General features: G+C 37.8%; 1 protein-coding gene and 1 pseudogene across 5 annotated transcripts in view; one reads left to right on the top strand and one right to left on the bottom strand.

The window, feature by feature from the left end:
* The window catches only part of Pds5a (PDS5 cohesin associated factor A), an 87,797-nt gene that overhangs the window by 46,427 nt on the left and 19,075 nt on the right, over positions 1-22,295 (bottom strand). For 4 of the 5 annotated variants that reach the window (XM_085836718.1, XM_085836720.1, XM_085836719.1 and 1 more), the window contains exons 3-10: positions 13,913-14,116; positions 12,203-12,289; positions 11,661-11,758; positions 7,575-7,701; positions 6,313-6,393; positions 3,055-3,195; positions 1,344-1,459; positions 578-672 (exon numbers count right to left, since the gene is read on the bottom strand). In XM_085836718.1, coding sequence (XP_085692844.1) covers positions 578-672; positions 1,344-1,459; positions 3,055-3,195; positions 6,313-6,393; positions 7,575-7,701; positions 11,661-11,758; positions 12,203-12,289; positions 13,913-14,116 — 949 coding nt within the window. The remainder of the gene's footprint in view (positions 1-577; positions 673-1,343; positions 1,460-3,054; positions 3,196-6,312; positions 6,394-7,574; positions 7,702-11,660; positions 11,759-12,202; positions 12,290-13,912; positions 14,117-22,295) is intronic. The other variant, XM_085836722.1, reaches the window with a different exon arrangement.
* LOC115031153 (U6 spliceosomal RNA) lies at positions 8,792-8,862 on the top strand (annotated as a pseudogene).

Below are 22,295 nucleotides of genomic sequence, written 5' to 3' on the forward strand. Positions count from 1 at the left end.
GCTGCAGAACTGCCAGGACTATGTAGAGAAACACCTGCCATGCCCTTCCAAAAAATTTAATATCAAACAGTCCCAATCTAATCTAGAAGATAGACACTTTGTCTACACACATTAGGTAAGTTACTATATTTAGTAATGTAGAAGTGATTCATACATTTTCTATGTATGAATGTATGCATGTACGTATGTACATATGTATTATTTATTAATTTTGAGACAGGGTCTTATTGTGTAGCACTAGCTGTCCTGAAACTCACTGTGTAGAACAGGCTGGCCTTGAACTCACAGAGATCCATCTGCCTCTGCCTCCCAAGTACTGGGATTAATGGAGTGCCAAACAAATCCAGGTGTGATTCCTTTCTGAATCTAATGTCATAAGAATTACATTATCTCTATTTATAATTGCTAAAAAAAAGTATTCCCAAGATCAATACACGAATGCTTCAGGGCCAGTTTTATTTTAAAAATGGGAAATAATTTCCTAGCCAGCAAAGCCAAAATGAAGCCATCTTGCAATCAAATCTCTTTCAGGAACTAGAGTTGGGCACAGCCACATCTGAGTCTGTGGGGAGCTTACCTGTCAGATCCTTCGCTAAATCTGGGTGATTCATCAAACAGTGGCTGGCAAACTTCACACTTTCTAACCTCACAGGAACATGAATGTCATTAAATCTAAACAGAAAATGATTGTTAAATATTAATAAGACAAAACAGTTATTTTCAAATAAATATCACAAAAGTATTTATAAACAAAAATGGGTTATTGAATAGACACTATGTTGATTATACTGACAGTTGAAGCACTCTATGGAAAATATAAAGACCTACAAATTAGAAATGGTGGGTCATGCCTTTAAACGCAGCACTCTGGAGGCAGAGGCAGCAGTTCAAGGATAGCCTTGTCTTGTCTACATAGTGAATTTAAGACAGCAAGAGCTATGGAAAAGACACTGTCTCAAATAGAGGGGGGGCGGGGGGAGATATATAATTCTATAAAAACATTTTTGCAAAGAGTTATATGCTTGCCATTATGAAACCAAAACTAACATAAATATATTGTCTAATTCAAACATACATTTTTGTAGACCTAAAATTACTAAAGATTGAAGTTTTACTAGAAATAAAGAATACTCAGAACACAGCCATACATTCATGCTGGAAGTATTATAATGAGTGAACTTTCATCAGTACTTTGGCCCACGATTTATTCTAAAAGGAAAAGTATAACACAGATGTCAGCAAAGCCAGTAAGTATCAGTTAATATTTTGGTACGAGTAGTCTTAATCCCATGGACTCTATAATCACGTAGAACATACAAAATTCTAAAATCATGCTTTCTTACCGCCCAAGAAAGCACTGCCAGAGAGGCCGATTCTGTGTTGCTAAATCTGAATCTTTAGAGCCGAACAATTTTGCAAGGAGTCGAACCACAGCTAGGCGTTCCTCACCATCGTTGCTCTACAGAGAGAGAGAAAGAGAAGATACAACCAGGGGGCCTGCCTTTACTTTTGACTTTCACAATGCACAATGTAAGATATTATGTGCTCCTGTTTACTGTGGAAATGTTTTTCTGATGTCATGTTAGATCACCTGGCTTTCTGACTTTATCTCATATCTTCCCTACTACTAATTCGTACCTACTTTACAACTTATTTGCAAAGTGCACACTGATTACATAGTCATTTTGTTCAAGTAGAAGAATTTTAAAAGAATTTTTAAAAAAGCACACAATCGGGCTGGTGAGATGGCTCAGTGGGTAAGAGCACCCGACTGCTCTTCCGAAGGTCCAGAGTTCAAATCCCAGCAACCACATGGTGGCTCACAACCATCCGCAACGAGATCTGGCGCCCTCTTCTGGAGGGTCTGAAGACAGCTACAGTGTACTTACATATTAATAAATAAATAAATCTTTAAAAAAAAAAAAAAAAAAAAAGCACACAATCTTCCTACCCTATTAAGTTTCCTTCATAAAAATTATTTGCTGCACCGGAGGAAAAAAAAAAAAAAAAAGAAAAATCCCATGACTAGCAATGACTTAAGGGTCTAGTATACAATGTCAGCAATGGTCCTCCACTGACTAGAGAACACAGTAGTGAAGAACAACGCTATTAAAGAGAATGGGAATTCAAAACTCAAGTTATCACTCTCAAAAGCTTGTGGGCAGTGGAGTAAGATGCACATTTGTATAAAGCAATGGAAAATGACAATTATGTAAGCTTAAACACAGTAGTAACAAAATGGAAACTTTAAAACTTGTTTCTCAACCAAAATAAAGCAATGGTCAGCACTATAAACATTTAGTATGTCTAAAATTTACTAATCCAATTTACTCTTTAAAGAAAAATTAATGTCTTAAGTATTAAACAGTAGACTTTATAAAAAATTTTGTATTACTTGTGAGTGACTATATTTACAGACCCATGATTACTTCAAGTGATGTGAGGTTTCACATCTATAAACTACTAAAACAAAGTTAATCTGATCTAAAGCCCTGCTGCCATCACTGTAAGGTGTCATGTTTCTCAAGTAAAGCTGAAATTGCCTTCAGGAGTGAAAAGGTTTGTTATTGCTGACAGACAAACGTGTTGATTTAAGTCACAATCAAGTATTTGATAATATAAATATGTTGAACTGAAAATAACCCTAAATGAGTGAAAAGTCTAAAAATATAAAAATTCTACACTCATAGTTTAATCAATTATTTTTTCTAGTATTACATTTAGTGTATGACTAAATGTGCATCCTAATATACTAAATTGGTAAGAAAATGATTAAACTCATTACTTATATAGTAAGTTTAGTGTTTACTTAAATATATAGATGTTCTTTAATATTAATACTGAATATTGTAAATTTCAAAGATGACACTAATTTTACATCTCCTTCCACTGTTTATCAGCAGATAACAACTAGGGATATGTTTAATATGTTACATGAGCTAAATGAGATAGACTAAACTCATATTTCACTCCTATATAATTAGAGACAAAACACCTTCAAAGTAGATTTTTTTTTTTTTTTTTTTTTTTTTTGCTATACAGCTTAAAGAATACCTTCAGTTTGAATTCAAGCTGTGGCATGACAGATAACAATAACTGAGGATCAATAGCAAAAAGTTCCTGAATCAGATCAAATACATGTTCAGACAGGTCGCTGACTGATGATCTGCCCAGCACCAGGACTTGATTGAAAAACTGTAAGAGACATTACAAAAAAAAAAAAAAAAAAAAGTGTTATTTTATTTAAGAAGCTAAACAGTTTTCTATAAACATACATGTAAAGACTGATTGAGAATTACCCAAATAACTGAAAGATACAAATTAGCTACTGAATTTCTAACATATAAGAGGACAGTCATCTAAACAAGAGAAGAAACAAACTTTCAAATATCTAATCATGAATGTGAAAGGGAGAAATTAAAGCACATTATTGGCTGTTGTAGTGAGAATTTTGGTTTTTTAAAAAACCCAGTTATATTATGTGAATATGTTTTATTTTAATCTCAGGTGAGGGATAAGAACCTGCTTCACAGCAGGTGACTATGATTTGCCTTGTGCACAAGGGACATGAGTTTTGCCGGCAGCAGCTGATAGTTTAATTCTGGGGACTGCGGAGAGGGTATAAATGGGAGAGCCCAAGAGCCTGTGGAGGCTGCTGCTCCCCCTGCTGCTGCTGATCCTGTTGGAGCAGTATGTCAAATGGTTGTGAGCAAAGAGACTAGAAGAAGAGAAATCCTGACAACAAAGCTGGACTTGCCCCCAAAGAACTCTACACCCCTAATCAGCAGACAGCAGTCTAAAGAGGTCTTCACTTCTTTTCCCCTCTAACCTTCTTCCTCTCTTACCTAGCGTTGGGGGTTAGAAGGGATTAGAGTGGAGTAAGGGTTGGAAGGGAGGTAGAAGTATAAGAACCCAATAAAGTAGAGCAAAAAACATGCCAACGGGTTATGCTTCAAATAAGAATAATATTTCTGAAAACCTTAATTCTCATTAAAGTAAAACAATTTAGACACCCCGTATAATTCACTATAGAGAAATTTATAAAGGACTCACTACGTGGAAGAAATTTTAAAGTCCCAATCTGATTTCTATTTAAAAATTATGTTTTTCCTCCCTGAGTTTAGTGATAGATATTACTTTAAGGTATTTATGTTAATTTTAATCATGGGGTCTTTAAAAAGACTAGAGACAGTTTTAAATATACACAAATGGGGCTAGAGAGACAGCTCAACAGTCAAGAGCACTGGCTGATCCTCCAGCAGGCTCAGGACCCAAATGGCAGCTCTGTAACTCCAGTCTCGGGAGGTATGATACCCTATTCTGACTGCTATGGATACCAGATACACACATGGTACACAGAAATATTTAGTCAAAAATAACTATACATATAAAACAAATTGAAAGAATAAATGTATACACATGCCGGGCGGTGGTGGTGCACGCCTTTAATCCCAGCACTCGAGAGGCAGAGGCAGGCAGATTTCTGAGTTTGAGGCCAGCTTGGTCTACAAAGTGAGTTCCAGGACAGCCAGGGCTATACAGAGAAACCCTGTCTCAAAAAAACCAAAAAAAAAAAAAGTATACACATAAAGGATGAGATGATACCTATGAAGCATATCTGAAGGTAATTTCAAAACAGTAGTAGAATTCCAAAAATTTTTTTGCAAATACCAATAAAACCTTTAATACAATTCAGTATGAAAAAAGGGTATACATGTCAATTTATAGTCATGTGTATTATTAGCAAAAAGTTCAAACATGGAACTAGACATGAGATGTACACATGAGTATATCTGTAAAACAATTATTTGAAAGTTGTAAAATGATACATTTTTTACCATTATACTTCTTACAAAGATTTATGTTCAATTAATTTTTTTGTATTATAAGAAATAATTTATTAATTTATGCACATGCTTCTATATGTTGGGGGGTTTTCAAGACACTGTTTCTTTTTTCATCTCTAGCTGTCTCAGAAAAAGCTCTGTAGACCAGGATGGTCTTGAACTCAGAGATCCCACCTGCCTCTGCCTCCTGAATACTGGGAATAAAGGTGTTTACAACTATTCCATGTCCATGAAACACTGAAAGAGACACGATTTATAAGGCTGGGGAGAAAGCTCAGCACACAAAGTCACCTGTTCCCTCCTAACCTGATGAGCTTAGTGCTACCCTAAGACAGGGTAGAGCAGAACTGTTCTATACATGTAGTGTCAATTCTGCAATTTTTGTTTTCTTTAAAAAAAAAAAGCAGAGAAGTACTTTAAGACTCTATTTCCACCCTAACCCAGATATGGGAACACACTGCTGCTGTGGTTTTGCCAACTACAGATAGTTTCTGTGATTGTGACGTTTGGAATTTTGGAAACTTTGCAGAGGGTATATAAATTCTATATCGGGCATCAGTGGTTGTTGGTTGGTCCTTTAGGAAGGCTGGTTTTGGTTTGTTAGCCATGGTCAAAGAAAAAAACAAAAGGAAAGAAAGTAGATTCAGGAATTTTCTTATTCTCTCTCCTCTCTATCTTCCGCTCCTATCTAGTGAGAGTAGGTTAAAAAAAAAGGTGGGGGTGGGGGGAGCCGGGGTGGCACATGCCTTTAATCCCAGCACTTAGGAGGCAGAGGCAGGCGGATTTCTGAGTTCGAGGCCAGCCTGGTCTACAAAGTGGGTTCCAGGACAGCCAGGGCTACACAGAGAAACCCTGTCTGAAAAAAAAGGGGGGGGGGCACAACCACCTCAGAGAGTGGTGGGAAAAGAACAACCCACAAAACAAAGACCAGCTATACCTATCAGTTTATCCACTTACCCCTAGCTCCCCCCCAATACATGCTCTGTTAAATTATATATATTTATTAACATCTACTAAAGAAGAAACAGGTTTTCAGAAGAACAACCTAGAAGACACAAAGAGGAAAATGTATTCAGATAAGTAAGACACAGGCAAATCTCTGAGGCCAGCCTGTTAAGGCCCAGGTCATCCAGGGCTATCTATACTGAGACCTTTCTCAGAGGAGGGGCAAGAGGCATAGACAAAGTCAGAGTTTTGAGTGTTTGAAAAGTAACATGGCAAGCACAAATACAGGAGGAGAAGTGGGAACTGTTGTTAGATTTTAAGTCAAATCCATCACTTGTGCCAGTTTGAAGATATTTAAAATGTTACACTGTATTGCTCCCATTTTGGTCATATTCAAGTTCCATATTTTTCTGAATAAAACTGTTTAGGTAAGAAATATATCTGTGTGTGAATGATTCTAATGAATTCATATAATACCTCAAGAATCACAGCATTATGAAATGTATACAGAAATACATACATTGGCAATACATGCTTCAATAGTCTGGACTGTCCTTTTCAGTAGGACTTTTGCAAGGTCGAAGGACTGTTTATTTAAGTTCTGAAAAACAAAAACAGGCAAAACTTCAAATGAATTGGTGAATTGATGAGACAAAATCACTTGAACAGTAAGTATTCAAATCTACCAAAGTATGAAAGGAATTCCATTCATGGTTTTACATAGAAGGTGCCAAAGGAACTCAACAAATCAAATACTACATTACATTAGACAGGAGCCAGGAGTCCAACCTATATAAAACAGATGTCAAGGTTTTTGAGTCTGTACGTTAACCACCATAAACTTACAACACACGTTATTCTAAATACACACTCTCCTAAACCCAATCCATCATGCTCTAAGTATTTCATTGTTTTATCAATGTGTGCTTGAAGAAATGTACTGGAGATGCCACTCAGTGGTATAGTTGATCAATTATGTAACGTTTATGAGGCCCTAGATTCAAATTCCTGAACCATGAATAGGAAGAGGTTGGGAAAGCCTTTGACTTTAACTGTATTTTTATGACTGTCCCAAGTTCTTTTGAGACAGGGTCATCACTGGGTAGTACTGGCAGGCCTCATGGATCTGCCTGTTTCCCAGGGGACTGTAGGAGAGATGTGAGCCATCACAGACACATATTACTTGTTTCTGACATGAGAAATACCATGTTACCCTAAGTCCCAATGCACCATAACTTAACCAATTAAGACTAGAACAAAGATGGTACCCACTGCATTTATTTAAATTTTAAAAACTTATTGAGAAAACTGTTTTCAAGAATACCTGTTAACACCTATGCTAACATAGATTCTACTAAATCTATAAAATAGATTCAGTCTTATTCATCTTATACCTCTCAAAAAGAAGCTAGAAACACTACACTTTTGAGGCCAGTGGTGGAGAGCACTGGCTGCTTTTGCACTGAGTAGGACCTATATTCCGCAGCACTCACATAGTACCTCATAACTGTCTAACTCCACACCCTCTCCAGGCCCCCGTGGGCAATGCATATATACAGTTCACAGACATATATGTAAGTAAAACACCCACACACACTAAACAAACAAAGAGCTTTTAAATATTTTAATCAATGTGTCTTATAAAAATAATAGTTATAACACTAATGATGTGACTAATTCTAGGGACAGAATAGGAATTACAATATAAAATTGTAAATGGACAAAACCAGTAACTGATTTCTTTAGGTAAGCTGATCTTTAATACGGTGATTCTATACAGACCTTGTGTGCAGGGATGAGGTTGATAAGAATGGAATCCAATAATTCTTGAGTAACTCCATCACCTTCCATGATGATAGAACTCATCAAGTCTAACATGTGCATTTGCACTTTCGTATTGTGGCTGTTGCTAAAAAAAGAAGAAAAGATGAAGGCATATAAAAAAGACAAGCTCCCCAGGGTTTTTTCTTCCATGTACCTGTTTGTTTACTGGTAACAAAGTCTTGTTATATAACCCAGGCTAATCTCAAACTCATGTTGCACCCACTCATACCTCCTAAGTGCCAATCTAACTGTTAAAATGTCCAGTTTAAAGCACTAAGCTTGGAACCTGAAGGCACAGGCCGGTAATCTTAGCTACTCAGGAGACTGGGAAGAGAAAAATCATAGTTTAAGGACAGCTGAACTGATTAGGTAAGAGTCTCTCTAGGGTAGAGAATGAAGTTGGGAAATACAGTTCACTGGCAGAACACTTGCCTAGCACATATGAAGCCCAAACCTCAATCACAGTCCAACATAAACAATCTCAAGTGTAAAAAAGAGACTTACTGAAGGGATGGATCCCTGCTGACAAAGGCAGACATTTCAGCTGTCATATTTACCGTCCTCCCCCACTCCCAAAGGCACCTGAACCATGTTATTATACTCTACCAGAACAAACACCACCCTAATTTCTAATAAAGTATTCTCTACACCTCACTTATCTGTATATACTCACACACAATAAAAAAATAGAATGTATAGCCTACGGAATATAACCTATATTCTACAGTATAAATACAGAGGCTTAAAACAAAATTGAAAGACTGAATATCTAAAGGGTTTTAAATGTTCTTCCTGAAATTTAAAAAATAATACATAAATTAGACCCATCTAGCATCCAACAATGAAAACAGAAACTTGTATTAGTTGTGGGGAGTGGGAGGGTGAGATTGTCACACAGTTTCTATAACTCTTAGAAAGACAGTTCTTTCACATGTGCTCTCCAAATTATACATTTTACAAAATGTCCTCTGTGAAGGCCTACTAGGTGCACAATTCTCAATGCGTATGTATTGTGTGTGTGGCAGAGGAAATGAGTTGGAAGAATATAGGTATTTAGCTTGATACAAACAACACAAAACAAAAGTCTGAGTGCTTGGTTCTCAGATCCACATATCTGAAAAGAAAGAAACAGGTACAGGGAAACACATGAAAGAGACCTTAAGCGCTTGCTTCGGCAGCACAGAGAAGATTAGCATGGCCCCTGGGAAAGGATGACACACAAATTGGTGAAGCGTTCCATATTTAAAAAAAAGAAAGAAAGAAAGAAAGAAAGAAAAAGGAGAGAGAGACCTTAAAAAACTATTCCAGGCCAAGCCTGGTGATGCATGCCTTTAATTTTGTGCTTGGGAGGCAGAAGTAGGCTTCAAAGTATAGAGTAAATTTTGTGTGGATAAGGTTATAGAAAGAACAAAATCGCTGGGCAGAGGTGGCACACACCTATAATCCCAGCACTTGGGAAGCAGAAGCAGGAGGATTTCTGAGTTCGAATCCAGCCTGGTCTACAGAGTGAGTTCCAGAACAGCCAGGATTATACAGAAAAACCCTGTCTCAGCCCCTCCCCCCACAAAGAACAACAACAACAACAAAAAAATCAGTATTTTCAGATTGTTGAGGCTAGCAACAATAAATTTCAAAACGGAAGCCTATGAGATGGTGGTACAATACAAACAGTGGTTACAAATTGTTCATTTTAATTAATTTATTTTTGGTATTTATGTGTTGGTCTATGTGTACAGTCATGTGTACAAATATTCATTTGAGTACTATTTAGGGAGGGTCTCGTTACTCACCAAGTAGGCCGTTTGGCTAGAGAACCCCAAATTCTGTCTGTCTTTATTTGGCCAGCATTAAGATTACTAGCATGTGCTCCTGAGTGTAGCTTTTCTGTGGCCCAAACTCAGTTCTTCATACTTGTGAAGCAGCCGAGTGAGCTCCCCAACCACTGCTCCTGTATGCCACATGCTAATGATGCTCCATCCATGAAGACATGGAGGCTACCTGACCATCCTTTATTCTGGGTTTACCTATACATCTACAAAAGCACTCTTTCATAAATAAGCAACCCCACAGAACCACGTGCTGAAAAGTTTCTTTTGGATATAATTAATAAAATCATCTGCTTCTTCCTACATGTCTTAATTGTGGTGGAGAATTCAAAATTAATACAAGGCATTTGCATACAATATAATACTTTAAGACACATCTCATAGATGTCTGGTATAAACAATAAAACTACTAGATAGAAATCAGTTTGGCCTCTCCTAACCGCTAACTATAGTGATCTTCTACTAGTTTCTCTACTCTATGAGAAGCTGACTTAAGCGATATTTATGACTTTAAGGAGTCAGGGATATACAGTTCAATGGTAGAGCATTTGCCTAGTATCTAGCAACGATGAGTCCCTAGATTCCATCTCAACAGTTTCACAATACAATTATTACTTACTTACATACAAGTATACATTCATACATGCATACATACCTAATTCCAAAAGAGCAAACATTACCAATGTCAGCAAGTAAGTAGACTAGTCTGTTCTGCTCCACAGTCCTTCACTGTTTCAGGTCTTACGACTTTAACAACACTATTGCTTACACCAGTTGTTTCTCCCAAACAAGGGGCGAGATACCTCCTCCTGAGTGAGGGTTACAGAAGCCCTAGAGTCGTGTCTAACAACAGAGTATCTCCACTGCTCCTGACTGCCCACTATAACTACATGGTAAAACTCTACCACTGAATAGACCTAGGTTGAAGGGGGAGAAAATCCAAGTTGGATTTGATGTGAAAACTTCCCTCCTCCATAACTAGCTTTCATAGTGCAGACAAATGGGAGAGAAAAGTCACCAGTGTTATTATACAGTGGTGAATCCTAAAGGCTGCAATGGTGTCATAAAAATTATGAGGGTGGTCAACTGCTTTCTGGTTGGATCTGAGGCCTGTTCCAAAGAGAAAATACATATGCAGTATAATAAACCTGGTTTGCAGCACATGGCTCAGAAATTCATAACCCCTGAGGATGATAGGTGGTAAGAACCCATTCTTGTTGTTTTGCTAAACTGTGGCCTCAGACTTTATGTTTATACCCACAGATCAACGCTGCTTTAAACCTTGACCAGGGAAGTTTCTAAATTAGGCTCCAGTTACTGCAGACTCATAACCAGTCAAAGTCCTGACAATAAGTGATGGCTGCATGCCCAGTTCTAAGTGAAATATACCTGTAGCATCCACTGCCCTCCCAAACCAAGGCTTGAGGACCATCAAGGAAGAGGAATAGAACGCATGGGGGGGGGGGGGGGGCGCACAGGGCAAGCACTGTGGATGCTATCTTCTGAACATGGAGCGCCCACCTGCTGATGAGCTATAGTTCGATGCTCTATGGTTACCTACACAAGATCAAGCCAACAGTAACATTCAGTATTCTAGCAGGAAGGACTACATACAGGACTCTGAATTGCTGGGGTGGGGGTGGAGGGTATGAAGAGGAAGGACATAAGGTGGGTATCCTGAGGGTAAAGATGGCCTGTGTGTGTGTGTATGTGAAATTGTTAAATTAAAATTAAAATTTAAAAAACCTCCAAGGACTCTAATTTAATTTATTTAATTCCTTTAATATTATTTAGCCTGAAATATACAAAAAAAACTCAGAAACCTCAAGCAATTGATCCATCCCATAAATTTAAAGAAGCAATGCAAAGGTGGGCCTGCTGGCTCAATCCAAACCATCCCATCACTCAGGAGGCTGGGAGGAGAGTGCTACCAATCCAAGGCCAGCCTAGCTACTTAAAGTTCCACTGCTCTTAGAGTTATAAAGTAGGCCCTACTTTATAATGAAATATAAAGGGAAATATTGAATATTTAACTGAAACAATGGCAAGGACAGCTCTCAAACGACAGGGTTTCTTTATTTACCCCTCTGCGATCAATTCTCTATAGATCTAGGGAGTTTTACATACTGAGTAATGACACATTAATACATACATTAAGACAACACAATTGTCTAGGGATACATTAAGAAAAAAAAAAATTAAGCTTAAAAAAACTTACTTGATTACCGAGAAGAGAGTTCTAAAAAGCTGAATAAAAATTTCATTGCAATCTTCCAACTCAAAGCAGATGTTATATGATTTAACCCAAGCTAAATTCTTAAATCAATAAATAAAAATAATTGGTTAATCACATATATGTAGAACTGTTAAACAAAAGCACACTGGTACAATTTAATTTTTACAACTAGAATTCTTTAAAGTCTACAAAGATTCAATGTATACAATTACAAGTCATTTTAATCTTTAAATACATGGCTGTGGCATCAACTTTCATGTTGAAAAGTACTAAATAGTTAGGAATATATATATATATAAACTTTGGGAGCAGTAAAATTTATTTATAAATTGGAAATGAAAATGTCAAATTATTTTTTCAGAAATTATACTTTTAACTTTTTAAGATAGGAGGAAACAGATTTTCCTTATGAAACATAGGACAGTTTATTAAATAAGTTATGTATAAAACAGTTTCACTTTACATTATAGTTATAAAAATGTATAACAACATGGAATTGTACTTATTAAATAAAGAATTTTTACCTCTAATAAATAAAAATATCTATTAAACTGTGGACTCTTTGTATCCTCCAAACCTTTTAATTGTCTGGTAATAAAGAGAAATATGTCCTGTTAAATAAAAAATGAAAAATATATTAACTTAGACATTATTACTTGTCATTCTTGTAATATCTACATCTACATAGAGGTATAGATATAAAAAGGTAATTATAAACTACAATAAAGAACGTTTTCCTTTATTTGAATGCTGTGGGACTGCCTATTCCATTATTTTAAATGTCTGAAAAAGATTAGCACAAACAAAATATCTGTTGCAAGGTAAAACTAAAGACTGCTACTTCTACCGCACACTTCAGAGCTTCTCATTTAAGAATACTATCTTACTACACTCTTGTCCATAACAGAGCTCTAGTCACTGTCTGTACTTTCATCATGGCAAGTTACTTTCTCCATTTGTAATGAATTTAATGAGTCTTTTCATTATTACACCTGACATGTAAGCAAGCAGCTTTCAGTCCATGGTTTTGAATTTATGTGTAACAACAAAGTTACTGAAGCACCCCAAGGCACTGACCTGACAGCTGATGACAGTGCTTTATTCCTTAATTTTTTAAAAGGTATTTTCAATGAAAATAGCATTAGCATGGTACAAAATGATTTGTTTTATTGTGATCCTCCTTACAGTAGAAACTGGTAATGCATTTTGTGGTTTTCCTTATATACTCATGATAAAGTTTATTCTATGAACTAGGCACAGTAAGAAACGAACAAAAGTAACCACAAATAAAACAATGTTATTAAGGTTATAAAAGGAGTTATCATTAAAGTAAGTATGACTTGAGTATAAACACTACAACACTACTCTAGCTGCTGAGGTATTCAAGGCAGCCACCATATGACTGACAAGCAGATGGCTATGTTTCAAGAGGAATAAAGCCTGACAGTCAACTTCATTATAGTCCTAAAAACACTATTAAACTGAAAATTTATGGAATGTTACTCCTGGACTTTCCCACTTAATATTCTGGAGCATGGCTGATCACAAGTGGTTGAAAGTATGTAAAGAGAAGCCAAACAGACAGAAGGGCAATACTGACTGTACTTAAAAGGAGAGAAGGCTCAACATTTGCTGTTCTTCCTAGAGAAGCTGAGTTTAATTCCCAGCACTGACATCTGATGGCTCACAACCACCTGCAACTCATTTCAGAATATCCAACACCCTGTTCTTATCTCTGCAGGAATCTATGTATGCAATGCACATCAACTCATGCAGGCACACACATATACATAAATAACAACTAAAAGTTTTAAAGTCATTCCAAGGTTTCCAATTTCCCTAATAATTACTGAAAAATAATATATAAAATCAGTTCAATAGCTTTAAAAATAATTTTAAGTTTTTTAAACAAAACAGAACCACCAAAATGAGCAGTTTTAGATATTTAATATTCAACATTTAATAACCTGTAAGGCAGACATTATATGAGTGGGCAATCCTAGAACATTACTGTTTTGCAAACTATCACTAAGCCATTCCTTATCCTTTATATCTATGCAACTGGGCTTCCTGATGGTCTATCAGGAGGGTTAAGTATGAACGAACAACCCTTTCAAAGCCTCATTCTGTACCAGTCATTTCTGTAGATAAATAATTAAAGGAAATCTATGAACAAAACCCATGTTCCTATGACAAAAATAAAAGTAAAGTTATTTTGTAAACATTCTATTTACCTTAAGTTTATCATGGGAAGTATATGGAGCTTCTGGGGCATAGATTCGAAATATATCAGCCAAACAACATGCTACGAGAAGGCGCACATCTTTATTAGGGTTCCTGAGAAAGAATTCAGATGCGAGATGCAAGGCTAGTGGGAGATACTGTTGCTTTTCATCTTCTGAATCCTGATCCATATCCATAAAAGTTTTCACTACCATCTGTAAGAAACATAATATCAACCTGTAATACTCAGTGATCAGCTAAGAGCCACCTCTTCTTCCTTTTGTTCTGTAATATGGGAAAAGGGAGCTGGAGTTGTGTAGGTTAGGGGTAGAGTACACAAAGTCTTAGGTTCACTCCCAGCCACCACAAACATGCACCCACTCACCCATCCACACACCCTGACAAAAGGAAGTATAGTCATAAAAAGCATGGTCACAAAGAAACCTACAAAAACCCAAGTATCAGCCTGTACATTACCCAAACACCTTGTCTGTATTTACACCAGATTTTCTTAAAAAGAACTTAGAAACCTGTACTACCGACTGTACTGAGCAGTTACTTCGATGGGCTCTTGCTAGGTTGCCCACATTCCTCTCGGCGTCTGTGGTTCTCCTGCAGTTGGAGCTGGAGGAGCATGTCCACAGGCTTAGCTCTCATTACTCATATGTAGCTTAACTACAAAGGGTTTGATCCCATACACTCAATCTCACACCTAGCATCTCTTATACCATTTTTACTTTATGATCAAAGTTGTGTTACACAGCTTCCTTAAACCTACTTCATTTTAAATTTTATTTGCCTTTGTATGATAAAAACCCATATTTAAATGTTTCATGTAATTGTATTTCTGATAGAAAATTTTGATTGTAAGTACCTTATGTTGAGTTTAAGGCCAACTTGAGCTACAGAGCTAGCTGCAAGCCAGTATGAGATACATAGCAAGACTCAATCTTGATTATTTCTACTTTTCAAAGCATACACATGAAAGGTATGTATTTTTCATCTATTGCTATCTAACAAACTCACCCTGAATGAAGCACCTTGAAACAATAATTATGCATTTATCATGTAGATAATATTGGGAACATGGCTTAAGCCAAGCCTGGAATTTCTCAAGAGGTTGCACTATGACAGAGATATTACCTGAAGCCTTGAATGAGTCTGCAGGGTATTTCAGTAGTAATTTATACTCATGGTGGCTCTCATTTGCACTACTGTGTGAAAAGGGTGAGGTTCTCTCCAGGGCCTCCCTAAGTAGCTACAAAATAAGCAAGTGCCATGACATCTGCAATGTCCCCATAGTTACTGAGTCCACACCTACTATGTGTTAGAAAGGACTTCACAAGGAATATAAGAAATATAAGAATATAAGAAAACAGATACCATTTGAGGCAACCTTGAAGACTACTATAATGTACTGGTTATATTTTATGTCAACTTGACACAAGCTAGGTTCATCAGGAAGAGCCTTATAATTTATTTTTAACTTTTAAATTTTATTTTTTTGTGTATTAGTGTTTGACCACATTGTGTCTTTGCTGCCCTTGGAGGCCAGAAGAGGACACTGGACCCCCAGAAGCTGCAGATACAGGTGACTGTGAGCTGTCACAGGGGAGCTGGAACTAACCTATGTCTTTTGCAAGAACAGCCAGTGTTCTTAACTGCTAAATTGTCTCTCCGACACAGGGTACACAATCTCAACTTTAAAATTTCTCCAGAGCTAGCGAGATGGCTCAGCGGGTAGAAGCACTTAGCTCCCAGCAACCACATGGTGGCTCACAACCACCCGTTGTGAGATCTGATGCCCTCTTCTGGCATGTCTGGAGACAGCTACAGTGTACTTATGTATAATAATAAATAAATCTTTAAATAAAAGTAAAAATGTCTCCAAAGGATTGGCCTATAATAAGCAAATCTGTACGGCATTTTCCTGATATGGAGATACCCAGTTCACTGAGGAGGGTGCCACCCCTGGGCAGGTAGTCCTGGACAGTATGAGAGAACAGGATGAGGGTTGGCTGCAGTCAAACTCCCTACATTTGCCTTCTCAAGAGGCCATGTGACAACTGAGTAAGGCAGGAATCAGCACCCCTCCATGATCTCCGCTTCAGTTCTTGCCCTGACATCCCTTTGATGATGGACTATGATATGGAACTGGGTGTAAGCTTCCTTCCCAAGTTGCTTCTGGTTTGGTGTGTCATCACAGCAATAGAAACCCTAAGACATAAACAATCCCTCCATCTTTAAATCTAATGTAGTTCTTTCTTTCCTACAATGGCTCTGGGTTTGCCCACATAACATATTTGACTAGAGAGACATTAGCTAGCTTGATGGAGCTGGTAAGTACCAGCGTACTGAGCTGCCCTGTTCCTTATGGAAACCCAACTTCCGTAATGTTATCAAGTATCTTTGCTAAATGGACAAGCCATATGTAGTACTTGGGAAAGAGACCTTGAAAAATCATTTACAGAAAAACAGGGTGAGCTAGATGCCCATCTAAAGTTAACCTTCAAGACAGCACTCTATTCTGTTCCTGTGGTTTATGTATCTGTACCATCGTTTTTATTTCTGTAGGGTTTTTTTCTTCCTTTCTTTTTTCCTAAGTGAATGGGTGTGCTGCACACAGAACAGAAAGGCTCAGCAAATTCTGAAGCAGCTGAAGAGATACCTGAAAGCCACAGTGCAGTGGTTCAAGTTCTGCATCATCATATTAGGCCTGGGTTCAATTTATTAACCTCCTTCCTATATAGCTTCCATTTTACTCTAAGAAATGATTATTATTATTCTAAGAAATCTTTGCCTAATCAAGTTGCAAAGATTTTCTTATAAGTTTCCTAATAAAGTTCTATAATTTTAGGCTAGACATTGATATCTACATTTCTCTTGGGGATAATTTTTTAAATTTTGCTGAAAGTTTTATGTCAAGCACCAAGGCAACATTGCTAAACACACCACCACAACCTCTACCAATAAACATATTTTTTTTCTCTCGAGTTGTTTTGGCTTGTTTTTTTGTTTTGCTTTGTTTTGTTTAAAAAGAGTGAGGGAAACATGGTATGTAGGACTATTTTTCTAGACTCTATTATATTCCTGTGGCTTATGTGTCTGTACCACAGTTCTGATTACTATAGATCTGGGGGTTTTACCCTTTTTTTTTTTTCATGTGTGTGGGTATGCTACACATAAATGTTTGGAAGTTTTCAATGAAGGTTGCACATGTATGTGAGTGCACATGTATGAAGATGTACATATATGTATTGGTCAAAGGTTGGCATTGAAAATCATTTGTGATAGATTTTCTACCGTATTGAGGCAGGGTCTTACTGATGTGGGTAGACTTGCTAGCCAGCTTGCTTTGGTGACACAGAGTCTCTGCCATCTGAGGTTAGAATTATATGCCAGCTGCAAAGATCACCTGACATTTACATGAGATCTGGGGATCCAAACTCCCCATCCTCACATTTGCCCAACGAGTGCTTTAATCACTGAGCCTTTTCCTAGCTCTGATTACTATAGTTTTACAATGAATTTTGAAAGCAGGTAGCATGTGAGTGCTCAGGAGGCGGAGGTAGAGGCAGGCAGATCTCTGAGTTGAAAGCCAGTTTGGCATACATTGAGGTACAGGGCAGCTAGGGCTACACAGAGAAATCCTATCTAGAAAGGAGAAGGGGGGTTGGAGAGGGAGGGGTGAGAGAAGGGGGGGAGGAGGAGGAAGAAGAAAATCTCAAGCAAGAAAGAAAATACAGTAAAAATCTAGATATAAAAGAAACACAGCTGGATGTGGTGGCCCATACCTTTAATCCCAGCACTTGGGAGGCAGTGGCAGGCAGAGTATGAGGTCTGCCTGGTCTTCAGAGCAAGTGACAACCAGGACTATGTAAAAAGATCCTGCAGAGGTATCTCTGTAAGTTCAAGGCTACCCTAGTCTACATCTACAAACCAAGGCTACACAGTAAGACTTTATCATGGAACAAATAAACAAATAAAAATCAACTCATTCATATGGTATACTCATATAAATGAATGCCAGCTGGCAATTAAAGGAATGATGGGGATAATTCCATGTATTAATCTTTAAAATATGATGCAATGACACCTGACACAGAGAACAGAAAAAGATTAAAAGAGAAGGGGATAAAACTCCTAGGTGTAACAGGTATTCACCATTATGACCGTAGTAGCGATGTTAAGAATGACCACAAACACACACACACAAACACTTCTGAATGAATATATCCAGCAAAGATTATCAAGTTGATGTCATGACATCAATTCTCTGACACCAAGTGACTATCCTACAACACTCAACAGTAACTTTCCAGAGTTGGTGTAGATCTCACAAGTTAAAAGGTAAACTTCTAGTGTTAAAGAGATGGCTCAGCTGTTAAGAGCAACGGACTGCACTTTCAGAGGTCCCAAATTCAATTTCTAGCAACCACATGGTAACTCACACCCATATGTAATGGGATTTGATTCCCTCTTCTGGTGTGCATGAAGCCAGAGCACACATATACATGAAATATGTAACTAAAGAAATACTTAAAGGTAAACTTCACCAGACTCCCCTTAGCCACTTCAGATGCCAGCCAAAAGTCTTGTAAGAACACAGGACTTCTGATAAACCAGCTACAAATCTAGGCTTTGCTACAACTCCTTCAGGTTCAATAATTTGCTAGAAGAATAAATAATATGTATATTTACAAGATATAACTCAGAAATATTCAAACTGAAGGGGCAGTGCACTTAAAACTGAAAATTACTTTTAAGAAAATATATAGGCCTGCATCTGTAATTTTAGCACCTGGGATTAGGAGATGTTCACTATAAGTTGAATGATAGCCTGATCTATGTAGTGAATTCCCAGTCAGACAACAAGGTTGTGTCTTAAAAGTGAGCAAAAGATCAAAAAACAAACAAACAAACAAAGCAAAAGAAACACTCTGGTAATAGGTGGCAGAATACAATGAGGATTTTGAATATTTTCTTCCAAGTGCTCATGTGTTTTTTAAAAAAAACTGTTTCCCAGACTGGTGCTACTAGGCCATTCATTTGCTTCTCTGTTGCTATCATGACACACTCACCACACCAACTTGGAGGGAAGGGTATATTTAGCTTACACTTCCAAGTCACAGTCCATGGGTAAGGGAGTCAAGGACAGAAACTAAAGCAAGAACAAGAAGAATGCTGCTTACTGGCTTGCTCAGTTTCCTCCTGACCCCCAACCTCCTTTTCTGTGACAAGATCTCACTATAAAGCCCTACTGGCCTGGAGCTCATGCTGACCTCAGACTCAAAGACCTCCTCTTTACCTCTGTCTCCCAAGTACTGGGAATCAACCGTTTTGTCCTTGACAATTTCTATCATTTGTCCTATTTGTAAAGTCTTTTGTAATCATTTATTTGTAATCATTATTTAAAGTCTTTGTGCTTGTACAAAAAATGAAAACGCAGGTAGCTTCCTTCCTCTTTAATTTCTTTTGTTGTGAAATGGATTATGAATGAGAGGATAGCTGAAATGTAAATAAATATCCAATAAATGAGAGGATGGAAAAATTATTAAGATTCTAGTAGACAAGTATATATAGCTCTGAAAAAGAAGACTGGAATTCATCCTGGTGTAAAGCCGCAAGAGCCAGAGGAAAGTCAACAGAGAAATTCCTCAGAAACAAGAAGAAAAGGCGCAGGGAGGACAGAGGCCAAGAAACAAAAGCAAAGCTTTCCATGGCCAGGCGTCTAGTCCACTAGCAACTAGAGGAAAGGAGACTAAGTAGCCAGTTCTCTGAATAGCTCAACGAAATTAACAACTCTAGCTAAATCAACCAAGAAGAAATGACCAAATTCAGATTCAAATGAAATATATTTCTGACTGTACAAAAATAAAACAGATTATAAAATACCAACAAGTTACATAACAGATGAAATACATAAATTCCTAGGAAGTCAAAAACTACTGAAATTAACAAGAGAAACAGAAAATGTGAACAGATAGTAATGGAAAAAAAAAAAAAACTACACAAGCAAAAACCCAGGTTTCATTATTACTAAATACTACTTACTGAATGGTTAAAGAACACTACTAATTCTGCCACAAAAGTAAAGTTCCAGATCAACTTGAGAAATTAACCTGATTTAAACAAGACAAGAATACCACAAGAAAATTAGTATCTCTTATAAATATAAATTTAAAATCTCCAACAAAATACTGACAAACCAAAATCAGTAACTGTTTGCTAGTTGGGTTTTGATTTTTTGTTTATTTCTTTTCCTTTTGTTTTGTTTTTCTTCAAGACAGGGTTTCTCTGTGTAGCCCTGGCTGTCTTAGAACTCACTTCATAGACCAGGTGAGCCTCAAACTCAGAAACTACCTTCTGAGTGCTGGGATTAAAACTGTTAAGTCACCACCCTCAGCCTATTGGTTAGTTTTTTGTCACCTTGATACAAGCTAGAGTCATCTAGGAAGAGGGAACCTCAATGGGGAAAATGCCTCTATCAGACTGGCCTGGCCAGTAGGGCAAATCTGTGGGGGCATTTTCTTGAATGATGATTGATTTGGGAAGGTCTAGCCCACTGTAAGAAAGTCCTTAGGACAAGAGGTCCTAAATTGTATTAAGTAGAGAAAATGGGGATAGAGGTATACTGGTGAATGCCTTTGGTCCCTGTACTTGGGAGGTAGAGACAAACGGATCTGAGTTCCAAACCAGCCTGGCCTACATAGTAATAAGTTCCAGGACAATCAGAGCTACATACTGAGATCCTAAGTGAAGCGTGAAGTGCCAAGACAGCAAGCAGCACTGTTCTACCGTATCTGCTTCAGGCTCCTCCCCTACTTGAGCTAATACTTACTGCCTTGGCTTCCCTCAATGATGGACATGTAAGTCAAATAAAGCTGTTCTCCCCAAGCTAGTTTTGGTCATGGAGTTTACCACAGCAATAGAAAGTAAACCAGAACGGAAGTATATATAAAATTACTTACTATGACTAAGTACGATTTATATCAGGAATGCAAGGTTCGTTTAATAGCTGAACATCAATCAAGCAACACAATACATATTATTAAAATATAAAACAAAATCATGCAAAGATTCAGAAAAAGTATTTCACAAAGTCTAAAACTTATTGATGAAAACAAAAATATCCATACTCAGTAAGTATGAGGGTGAAGATGTTTCCTTTATGGGATTCTGTGAGAGAGAAGAATCAAAGAAAAAAAAATGAGAAACTATGTTCTGAGGAATAGATTGGAATCAACATGGAAGTGACAAGACAGCTAAAAGGCATGAGAACCAGAAAGGCAACCTAAGAAATGCAGAAGGCAGTCTGTAAATTACTCCTCCGATTCTGTCTATCAACCCAGGGTGAGAGGCTGAAGACAAAACCAAAAGCTAAGACTTTGCAGCTCTGTGACAACAAACTACCAGAGAGAGCAACACTTCTCAGAAGCCTTAAATCCAGTGCAGAGATGTATGCATGTCAGCGATCCCTCCTGCAATGACAGACTAGCACTGGACAAGATCAACTTACTGCTGCCCCTATAGCTCAGAATGTGCCAGCTCAGCACCATCACAGAGGGGACCTTCTGTTTTTGCTTTAGTTTGTTTTTGAGGACTGAGCTAGTCTAGAAACCTAGAAACAAGTCAGGGAGCCTAAGGACATGAGGCCACAGTGTATAGATGAAGAAAAACCACAGAAGCAGCTATGGCAAGGGAAAGGGTTGGCTGTGGGCCTACTGAGAAGTTGAAACAGCAGAGCTCAGGCTATGGAGCTTAGATTATTGGTGAAACAGCCCTCGAAATGAAAGAACAATCACCTGTGCTCTGAGCCATGTCCAAAATACTGCCCAGCATGTGGCACTACCTCACTACCAAGTACAGTTTGCTGCAAGGCAGGACTGAGACCCTAAGCCCAAACCTGGTGAATCTGGATTACTGTATTTCTGTAGCTTCCTCCCTTATAGGATGGCTTACAGCTGCACAAGGTCTGAAAGCACCAGACCAGTAGACTGAGTGGTTCCCTCAGATCCGCTCCTGTGTAAAGCTCAATGCTGTCTGCTTCCAGCAGCTCATATGTGCTCAGAGGACATCCTTCAACTTGGATATCTGCTGCCCCACCCCATTTATCCCTACCCCTACCCATGAACAAGCTAGAAGACCTCATGAGAACCTGACCAGCATATATGCCTATAGCTTGTTGGAACAAGAAGTGTCAAAGAAATTTCTAAAGTTAAGTCCCTAAAGACTATAGCCAGCCGGGCAGTGGTGGCACACGCCTTTAATCCCAGCACTCAGGAGGCAGAGGCAGGCGGATTTCTGAGTTCGAGGCCAGCCTGGTCTACAAAGTGAGTTCCAGGACAGCCAGGGCTATACAGAGAAACCCTGTCTCGAAAAACAAAAAAACAA

The sequence above is a fragment of the Mus caroli genome, unplaced genomic scaffold (genome assembly GCF_978045245.1).
Source record: "Mus caroli unplaced genomic scaffold, Mus_caroli_1 scaffold_4, whole genome shotgun sequence".
Lineage (NCBI taxonomy): Eukaryota > Metazoa > Chordata > Mammalia > Rodentia > Muridae > Mus > Mus caroli.